This window comes from Trifolium pratense, linkage group LG2 (genome assembly GCF_020283565.1).
Source record: "Trifolium pratense cultivar HEN17-A07 linkage group LG2, ARS_RC_1.1, whole genome shotgun sequence".
In the NCBI taxonomy this organism is placed as follows: Eukaryota; Viridiplantae; Streptophyta; class Magnoliopsida; order Fabales; family Fabaceae; genus Trifolium; species Trifolium pratense.
Window position 1 is genome coordinate 18,543,141 of NC_060060.1, and position 10,863 is coordinate 18,554,003.

Consider the following 10,863-nt stretch of genomic DNA (forward strand, 5'->3'; position numbering starts at 1 on the left):
TGTTGAAGAATCGGTCCCACCTCATCTACGGTCTTACAACTTCAAGTTCATTACAGAAGATTGCGAAGAAAGGTACAATAAGATTCGTCATTTCTGCTTTAATCTGGAAAAAGGTTTTGGTGAGGATGTGCTGGCTGCTGTGCCCGAACTTGCACAACAAATTAATGAAAAGGGGGGGGGGGGGGGGTGGTGGAAGAAACTGAATCAAATTGTGCAGAGGACTGAGGATAGTGGGAATGCTGTATTGCTGAGGGAGTTTTATGCGAATGCTTTGCAACCAATTGGAGAGGAGAGGAATGCTGAACGTAAATTTAGGGTTTGTAAAATGCGAATGCGAATGCTTTTCAATCCAACGGTAAATTTTGTAAAATTCGTATTCGTTATAACAATATCACTAACTTGTTCACCATGCACCACTTAATGTGGGGGAGCAGGTCCTCTCATGTCACATTACTCTCCCATTAAATCCAAGCCATTCAAATTTTTTTTTTCAAACAATTCAATCATAACAAAAAACAATGAAGAGTTGAGATTGTCACTGAATACCCTCCAGTGAAATATGCACCGGAGACAATCCATTTCCCTTAATGTGGTGGTGCATGTTAGACAAAGCCTCTTTTTCAATAAAAAAAGTCTATTAAACTTCCTTAAAATCCTAATTGAATACATCCTTCTAACTTTCTATTGTTACGTTTCTTTCTATTTTCCTTTTTTTTTAAATAATAATAATAATATTAATAATAATCTACCTCTAATATCTACTTCTAATATAATAAAATTAAAAAAATAATTTATGCATAAAAATAGAAAGAAAAAAAAAATAAAAAGATTATAAAAAATTTAGTAAAATAAGTTATAGAAAAAAATTGAAACAATAAAAATATTATTATATATTAATCATGTATCTATGTATAATAATTATAAATCTAAATTTTTTCCTTTCAAACAACCTATCCAACTCCAATCTTTTATATTATAAGCTTGTATACATAAGCAAATTCTAAACCCTAATTCGTTTTTCTCATTTTCCCTCCATTTTATAATGTAATTTTTATTAAAAAATAATACAATTTTGTCTTAACTATGATTCGAACCCGCAATCCTTCAATGCAAGGCAATATTTCTAACCACTATGACAAGTATACCAATTGTGATTAAAATTATGTGCAATAATTGATAAGCACCATCAATTTTAAAAGTATATCATATCAAAATTATTGTTGACTATATTATTCATCACGAAATATTTTTATGTCTTTCCTGATCAATGATTTTTTTTCTACTGGATCATAAATTTAGAGAATAATTATCATGTGAGATTTGGAAAGTTATTATCACGTGTGATTTGAAAAGTTATATATATATTCTCATACTATAACACCTTCAACAATATTTAAATCTATTAAAAAAAAAAACCATCTTTCACATTTCAATGTCTTATGTAACCTTACTTATATCACTTTTTAAATTATTTATTATGCAGTTTATTAAATTGTAGTTTTTTAAAATTGGAAAAAGAATTTTGTCAAAAAAGATTAATGGAAAAAGAATTGATATTTTTTATAAATACCCTTTATTTTTACGTTAATGTATCCAAACATAAATCAATTCTGTTTAACTCACTTTTAACCAAAATCAAATCTATCAAACTCAATTCTGCTAAATCAATTTTTTTGCAATACAACCAAACACAATCATAGTCATGTCACTAATCACATTCATTATTTTGATTTTAATATTGCAGATTTAATATTAACCGATGATCAATTGATACAATATGCACTAAGAGATATTGAGATGATGTTACGTAGTTGTGGGAAGAGTTTAAAAGATTATCCTCCAATGCCTAGAGCAGACACATCATTAGTTCCTGATATACAAAATAGTTTAATACACGACGAATTGAATTATAACAAACAATCATTAGCTGAGGAACATGTTAGATTGATGTCAACTATGACTTCAAAGCAACATAAAGTATATGACACAATCATGACAAGATTTAACGAAAACAAACATGGTGTGTTTTTTCTTTGTGGTTATGGCGGTACAAGGAAGACATTTATTTGGAGGGTCATGTCAGTCGCATTACGCTCAAAAGGTGAGATAGTTTTAACAGTTGCCTCAAGTGGGATCGCTACATTGCTTATACCTGGTGGTAGAACAACACATTCAAGATTTTGTATTCCTCTAAATGTTGACGAGTTTTCAACATGTATCATAGTTCCTAAAAGCCCTTTGGCGCTATTAATACAAAAAGCAAACCTCATTATATGGGATGAAGCACCAATGATGCACAAACACTGTTTCGAAGTTGTTGATCGAACTTTAAAAGATATTCTCAAGTCTGTTGATAAAAAACAATAAACACATTCCCTTCGGTTGAAAAGTTGTTTTTGGCAGAGATTTTAGACAAATTCTACCAGTAATACCCAAAGGTACAAGGCCAGAAGTTGTTCATGCTACTATTAATTCTTCGGTTCTTAAAATTTTTTTGTGAAGTTTTAACATTAAGTAAAAACAAGAGGCTTCTCGGTGGTATTTCGAGTGCAGACGTTGAACAAAGAAAATTGTTTTCTGAATGGGTTTTGGGTGTTGGCGATGGGGAAATTGGAGATGAAAACGACGATGATTTAGAACTTGACATTCCATCAGATTTATTGATTCCAAATTCAGGTGATCCTCTTGCTTCTATCGTTGAAAGCACATATCCCAAATTTTTACAAAACATGAACGATATAACGTATTTCCAAAATAGAGCTATACTAGCTCCTAAAAATTCAATAGTCGACACAATAAATGATTATATGTTGGATTTAATTTCTGGTGAAGAAAAACCATACTTGAGTTATGATACTACACTCACACAAAATGTAGACGGTCAAACAGTGGATGATGTTCATACTCCCGATTTTTTTAACACGATTTCTACGTCGGGACTTCTAAATCACAAGTTGAGACTTAAAGTTGGAGTTCCAGTTATGTTATTAAGGAATTTGAATTAAAAATTAGGATTATGCAATGGAACAATATTTATTATTACGAGATTGGGAAAACGTGCTCTTGAAGGAAAATTTATTTCAAGAAGTAATATTGGTAATCAGGTTTTCATACCTAGATTTTCTCTGACACCATCTGACGTGATAATTCCTTTTAAATTTCAACGGAGACAATTTCCTATAATGATTTCTTTTGCGATGACTATTAATAAGAGTCAGAGGCAATCTTTAAAGCATGTTGGGATATATCTTTCATCGCCAGTGTTTTCACATGGTCAGTTGTATGTTGCAATTTCAAGAGTTACTTCTAGAAAATGATTAAAAATATTGATCATCGATGACGACGGTGAAGATACGACTAAGACTTCGTGGTCTATAAGGAAGTCTTTCGTAATATAACATAATTTTCTTTGTATGAATATTTATCCAAAATTATTATTGAACTATCGTTTAATGTTACTCAACTTTTTTCATATACCTTACATTATTGAAATTATCATATATTATTTAATCATTATATATCTTACAGCTAATTAGACCCGTGCACCGCACGGGTCGATGTTCTAGTTAAGTAAAAAAGACAAAACTTATGTACAGTACCCTAAGTCATGTTCCTACCGTTCTTAATCAGATATTTACACGTGTATTTTTTTATTTTTTTTATTCTCCAGCCAACAGAACGCAACACGAACACGCTCTTCTTCTCCCTCACGACTGTAAGTTCAGTTTTCTCCCTCACCAGAGTGCCACCGTTTCTCGCCGTCGTGACTGTAAGTTCTGTTTCCATCCCACAACTAACAAGTCAATTCAATCCATTAAAAGAACATTGTCATCTGTCATGTTTCTCAGATCCAAAAATTAACTACAATATATTTGCCAAAAACAGATTTTCACAACTAATAAATAATTAATTAATAGTTGTAAAAAAAAGGCTATTAAAGTAAGCAAAGCAGCGATGTTTATCTTTTCGTGAAGCAAACACTCCCTTTCTTGGAGTTCCGTTTAACAACTTATCATTACAGCGTTCTTTTCTTCTATTTTTCGATCGACTTACGAGGTTCACTTTGCTTCAATTTTTCAGCTTTTACGTTTAGGGTTTTCAAACTTATTATTAATACAGCGTGCTCCTTTTCTTTACAGTTCCCCGCCGTCACCACCGTCACGCTCGTCGGTCACTCCGCCACTCCCCGGGCTGTTCGCACTTTCAGGTTTGTCTTCCCCTTCTTCTTCCTTCCCTGTTTCTTTTTGTTCAGTGGGTTGGGTTAGCGTGTCAAGTCTAACTGTTTTCATTGTCGCTTTTATGATTATCTAATAGAATCTTCTTTCTGAGAGTTTGATACTGTAACTTGTGACTAGTAATTATGATTCAAGTATATCTCCATTGATACAGCTGGATGATGCTTAGGTATTAAATTTAGGGTCTTTCTACTTTGTGCCCTAAGTGCATGTGTTAAACAATTCAAAAAGTAGAAATTTTACATCGAAAAAAGCTATTTTTATACTTTTAAAAAATCGATTACACAACTAGATGATGCTTGGGAATTTAGGGTCTTGTTACTTTGTGCCCTAATTGCATGTGTTAAAAATTCAAAAGTATAAATTTTGCATTGAAAAAAGCCATTTTTCTACTTTTAAAAATTTGATTACACAACTTTTAAGACTGAATTAATATAATTAACATATGCCCTTCGCAATTTCCTTAAATTAAATATGGGTCTTTATTAATTTGGAATTTGATGAACCTGGGAAGATTTGTGTGCTTGATGTTGAACACTATATTTCTTCAAATATTGATTCATTTACTTGCCTTTTACATAATTGCAGCAGGGAAAACATCTCAGCCACTAGAAGAAGAGGTTTAGTGGAGAATAGGGAATAATTAGCATAGAAATGGAGTTTCCTCCTTCTTCCTCCGCCATGTTATCGCACGACACAGTTTTCTACGCCTTATACCCTGATTCCGTCGCCACCACCAACACCACCACCCTCCAATCCCTCCACCTCCAAATCCTACAAACAATTTCTCCCTTCACCACTAACTACATCTGGCAACACCAACCCTTCAACCTTTCTCTCTCCATTCCCCCAAACCCTACCTGTCTCTGCCCTTCCTCCTCCAACCTCCCTCACCTCCACGGCCACCTCCGCTATGGCGACAATCTCGACGATGAATGGTTCACCGTCTTCCTCCTTTTCCACATATCCCAACACTTCCCTTCCCTTTCCATCCGGCTTTGGGATTCCGACGGGGAGTTTCTCCTCATTGAAGCCGCCTTTCATCTTCCTCGTTGGCTCAATCCCGACACCTCTGACAACCGTATCTTCCTCCGTAATGGCCATATCCATATCATCCCTCGTAACCGTCTACCTTCCCCTTCCCTAATGGATTCACTCAACTTCCTAACAACCTCCGAGTCTGAATCGCGAGCCTCTGAATCGGTTCAGACCGCTGTTATGAATCGTATTAAGGATTACCCAAACCGTGCTAAGAAGAACATGCATACCGTTAGGGTTAGGGTTCCAGTGTCAGTTGCACGGGTTCTTAAGCACGAGCCATGCTTGATTTCGCTTGCGGTGGAAGGTTTCTACGACAGAGACATTGACGCCATGAAATTTGCAGCGAAGATGGAGAAGTTTTTGGAAAAAGGGAGGGAGGAGGAGTTGGTTTGCGTTTCTGTGAAGATGTCCAGGGCTATGTATGCTCAGCTTGTTCAGCAAACATTTCGGGCTCCGAAGATTTACCCGGAGCTGCCAGGGAGAGACCGGATGGAGGAGTATGCGGAGGCGGAGTTAGGGTTGAAGATTGCTTGTGGTTTGGAAATGATGTATCAGCAGCGGAAGCGTGATGGGGTTGAAGGGAAGGGTTCTACTTGGGAAGCATTTATGCAAAGCTTAGAGAAAAGTGGTTACTTTCAAGGGCTGCTTCCGGGTTCCAGCGAGTATCAGAGGTTGATGCTGAATGCTCAAGAGTATTATAGAAACACTACTCTGCATTCCAAAGCCAGGTTAGTGAACTGCTCTTAACTCATCCTTCACTCACATGCAGGATTAATATATTTGTATCGGTTGAATAGAAATTATAGAAAGAAGATACTAGCAAAACTCCTTTGATTTACCATTAGTCTTAATATTGAATATATCCTTTGTTTTTCAAATCAAGTATTGTTTTTAAGTTGGATTAGTTTGTGATATTATTTGTTCTTAGCTCATGAGTTTACTTGTGTGGTTTTTATTATTTTATCATTGCTAAGCTAAGGTAGGAAATATTATCTGGTTAAATGACTTGGTGAGAGATTTAGTTTGAATGGATAGGTTATGTGTTGTTTGTTGTTTTTGTTATTATTGTTATTTCGTTTGAATGGATAGAAATCTGAATTCTTACTTGATCAATTTAGGATTTAGTCCCACAAGAAAGTCATAGAACCTATATTGTTCAATAAACTCCTTAAGGACTGCCGATTATTTGGATTTCACCTGGTTGGCATATTCAGTTCAGACTTCAGTAACAAATTTGTTTCTTTGCTTTGCAGCAAATGTTTTAACCTTCACATCATAGACTTGGGCAGCATCTTTTGCCTTTGAATAGGTTTGTTCAATGGCATCCCAAATATCCTTTGCAGTGCTAAGAAACATGAACTTATCACTAATCTCTTGAATCATTGAGTTCCATACTCCATAGCAATGCCATAATTATTGAGTCTTCCACATCCCATGTAACACATGTTGGGTCTTCCTCCATTGGTTCAGTAACAGTTAAGTTTAAAGTGACCGAGTTTACCTTTAGTTAATTCTAATAGGCAAGCTGAATGCTCTGGAATTATCCGGACTGATTATTTTGGACTTGAGAGCTTCCTCCTTGAGGAAATGGATTTCACAATCTCTTCCTCCATAGATACTAGAGAGCAAACAAAAGTCAAACATAAAGGAACACCACCATTTAAATTGTCCGTGAAGTGTACGGATGGCTGCCGAAAACTGTGCGGATGGTTTCCATCCGGAAAGTGTACGGACTGTTTCCAGAAAAGTTACGGACTGTGGTTAATACTCCCTCTGGTCCTAATTATAAGAGAATTTTTGGAGAAATTTGTCTCCTATTTGTAAGAAAAAGTTAAAACTTTTAAGGTGTATTTATTGATTAAGCTACTTTTTTTACCCTAATTTAAAACTTTGGTCTTTTTAATATTAGTGGGTGTCTTTAATGTCTCGCAAGTTTCAATGACAATAAGGCTGTTTATGAAAAAAAATTCAAAAAGTTAAAACAATAAATGAGTTAATTGGTTTTAATGTTTTTAAGTTGTTTCTCTTATAATTGGGACCAGAGGGTGTAGGATGAAATTGATAGCATGTAGTGCCCAGTCAAGGGGATACTGACTGCAAAACTATCCTGTCAGATTTTCTAAAGAGTTGTTAGAGTCCCCTAGATCAGGAGCTTGTGATACCATGTTAAAATCGAAAGAGAAATTTTCTTTATGTTGAGTTTCTTTGCACTCTCAGCATGCTTAATTTATAAAATTACATGGCAATTACTAATTTCAATTATAATAAATGAACAAATGCAACTTAAAAGGGCGCACTTAAGCTAGGACTATTTCCTAAGATGCTTTGAACTTAATCTACTTGCTATTCAATGAACTTAAGCTACTTGGAAAGTGGAGTATTAATATGTTGTAATTTCCAACCGTAGACGTTTGTTATTTTATCATTGCTATTTGCTAAGTTGAAAATATGTTGCAGTGACTTGATGAGTGCTCCTGTTAGACGCATCGATGAAATTCTTGCTTTGCCTGATTCGGTGGACGAATTTAAAGCTTGGGTGGTTCCTCCATCTGATGATGATTCTTGGCTTTACAACGGAGAGGAAGAATTAAATTCTGCTCTCATGGAAAGACAAAAGGAGATGGAATTTTATGACTTAAAACACAAAAGTAAAGGGAAAGAGAAAAAGGGTCAAACTACCGGTTCAAATGCTGATGAGTTTGATCCTAGTGATGTGGTAAAAAGCATGCGGGCATTTGTTGACACGGTGTCAAGTTACGAGGGAGCTGAAGCTCCTGATGACAGGTCGGTTCAGTTTAATTGCTTACATGTTCATTTATATATAACATATTTGATTTGATGTGCATGCTTCCAAGTTCTAGCTATTATTGTATAGGTATCTTTTCAGGGATAAATTTGGGTCATAAAAACAAATGGTTTATTTATCCATGCTGTTTGGCCATTGGTATGGATTAAGTTCCATATTTTATAAAGGTCCAATTCCAAAATTCCAACCTGTTGATCAAGACTGAGATTCACACAAGTCAACAGTGTCCTGTTTGGATGCGATTAAATTTCAGATTTTTTAAGCTTATCTACTGCAATAAGTACCAATGAAGTATTGTGCCAAATAAATAACCATGAAGTATTGCTTCCCTGCTTGAATGAGCTTATTAAATAAGTTTTATACTTTTATGTACTCCAAAAATGCTGTTATGGGCTTATTTTTATAACCTAAAAATCAGAATTTCAAAAGTTTTTGTGAAAGCTAAAATCAATTTAGGTGGTATCTATTTTTATAATAATTTAATTTCTGGCCAAATTAACCTTGTTAAATTGTTGACATTCTATTCATCAATAAGTACTTCTCGAATTGCCTATCCAAATTAACCTTGTTACTTTAGACCCCACTTATAACACTGCAGCTTATTTAACAAGTTCTACTATAATACTATAAGTAGTAATTTAGTACAAAGTTATGCGTTTTTTTAACCCAATCCGGATAGACTTTTGGTAAAGTAGGTGCTGATATCTTGTTATAAAAAACGATGTTGTGTAGTGGTTATTCCATTTCCTGTTACTATGGGTGGAATTGGTTTGAAATATAAGGGAAAACTAGGGAAGTCTAAGCAGAACGGGGGGGGGGGGGTATCAACTATTAAGGGTTCTGTTGGTAGGAAGGTTGCTGCTCCTCAAAGCATTGCCTTTTAAATCCTTTTTATTTCATTTCTATTATGTTCATCATTTCCTTGCGGTGAGTCATTGAACATCTTCCATTTTTCATCCAACAACAGTGGGATTAGGTTCTTATTTTGTTATTTTTAAGAAAAACGTAGTTTTCTTTCCAAAAACATTTACTAGTTTTCTAACATTACCTTTGTGATTTTGCTATATTACTTCATTATGATGATATCTATTTATTTTGGGCACTTGTGAAGGAATAAGGAAGTGGACCTTGATGTGGATCAATTTCTCAAAGAGATGGAATCAGTAATGAAATTTCCAGGTGAAGCTGCCAACAGTAATATTGAAGAAGGGTCGTCATCTGACCTGGACTTCGGTAAGATTTTCATGTTTATTGGTAAAAGAGTTGTTTTATGACCATTGCATGATCACATACTTGGGTTTACATGCACACACACTTGGGTTTACATCTCTCAGGTTTGACCTACCATATGGTTTGAAGTTGGGCATTGATTATCTCTTCAAGTTTGTTATTGAGCAATGTAACATAGACCAATAGATTTTCTTAGTTGTTTGTGATGCTGTGAGCTGTATGAAATATGCTAACCATAAACAACTGGTACCTTGGTTTTTGTATACTACTGTAGGACTAGCGAGTTAATTGATCACAGGAATTTAACCAAATAGATAATCGCTGATCAGTCAATTATTACATCTTCCTTCCATCTTAGTATCTCTTTTGGATTCTGATATTTTTATTGACAATTATATAGATGATTCTGATGAGAGTGATGGGATTGAATCTGCTGAGGATAATGGTGAAGAGGATACTTTCATGCAGCCTTATTCTGATGCTATGAATGAAGAACTAAAGGAAACAACTCTTCAGAAAAGTTTTGTTCGAGCCGATGAACAAATTCCAAAGAAGGATGAGGTATTTTGTTTAGGTTTTTGGCTTTTTGCACAAATAAAGAATGTTCTAAACGTTAATATATATGACTGATGCTTTCTTAAAAATTTACTTTCAGGGAACATCGCATGCCGCAGAAGATATGGATAATGATTTTTCTCCTGTCGATGTGGATGTAAATTTATTAAAAAGCTTGCTTGATTCCTTTTCTTCCCAACAAGGGCTTCCTGGTCCTGCATCAAATTTGCTTGGGCTCATGGGGGTGCAGTTCCCGCAAGATGCTAAGAAGAGCAAGTGATGTTTACGTTACTGTAATTTTTACTAGATGTTTCTAAAGTTGATGGATTCTCCAACACGGTAGTCTCCAGGTGAAGAACCAGGATCTTTTTTCCCGGAAGGTAGTCGCCTAGTCAGCAGATAGCATATGGGAATGTCCTACTCTCAAGGTGGAATTGCACCAGGTTTTGGTGCTTGATTTGTGTAGAACAGTGTTATTTCTTTGCCCTATTTGAGAGAAAAGCAAGAGGACCTATATCTGTAGCAAGTTATTTAGCTGTAGTACAAGTGGCAAGAGAGTCTTAGTAAAATGGAAAATAGGATAACCTTATATTGCGAATATATGTAATTCAGAGGGAATGCTAGTTATGTTGCATTATTACACTCACAATTTGGATTTTATATGGAAGTTTCCAAATTAATTAGACCCTACAGAAGGGATATCAGCCTTTTGTGTTAATTTTGGTATTTACTTGCAAGATCATTATTTATGTAATTGTGTTAACCACTTAATAGCTTAATGATTACTTTTTTCATTTAATATTTGGATTAGTAACTACCACTTCTGCTATTGCTGAGGTTGGATTGCAAGCCAAGAAATTGTTAGTACCTGATTACTCAATTCCATATTCCTGTTGTCAGTCTTGCATTGTTACATAAACATCATATTGAAAAGGATTCATCCCTAATCCAGCCAGTCAACCTGTATGCCATCATGCCTAACAGAACAACCTCTTC

General features: G+C 34.9%; 1 protein-coding gene across 4 annotated transcripts; it reads left to right on the forward strand.

The window, feature by feature from the left end:
- The first annotated feature begins 3,629 nt into the window (after positions 1-3,629).
- Positions 3,630-10,571, forward strand: LOC123903804 (protein ecdysoneless homolog). Of its 4 annotated transcripts, none has more exons than XM_045953435.1 (7): positions 3,630-3,769; positions 4,140-4,207; positions 4,824-6,004; positions 7,734-8,060; positions 9,194-9,315; positions 9,713-9,873; positions 9,968-10,571. In XM_045953435.1, the coding sequence occupies exons 3-7, from the start codon at positions 4,890-4,892 to the stop codon at positions 10,145-10,147; spliced, it is 1,905 nt and encodes a 634-aa protein (XP_045809391.1). In that variant the 5' UTR covers positions 3,630-3,769; positions 4,140-4,207; positions 4,824-4,889; the 3' UTR covers positions 10,148-10,571. The 4 variants fall into 4 exon arrangements, with proteins under 4 accessions (XP_045809391.1, XP_045809393.1, XP_045809390.1 ...); XM_045953437.1 differs by having other exon boundaries at positions 3,636-3,769; positions 4,827-6,004; XM_045953434.1 differs by having other exon boundaries at positions 3,661-4,056.
- The last annotated feature ends 292 nt before the right edge of the window (positions 10,572-10,863 follow it).

Coding starts and splice junctions, on each gene's coding strand:
- LOC123903804 (XM_045953435.1), top strand. CDS start 4,890: ATGGAGTTTCCTCCTTCTTCCTCCGCCATGTTATCGCACGACACAGTT. Junction 8,061..9,193: donor GCTGAAGCTCCTGATGACAG/GTCGGTTCAGTT, acceptor GCACTTGTGAAG/GAATAAGGAAGTGGACCTTG. Junction 9,874..9,967: donor AAATTCCAAAGAAGGATGAG/GTATTTTGTTTA, acceptor ATTTACTTTCAG/GGAACATCGCATGCCGCAGA.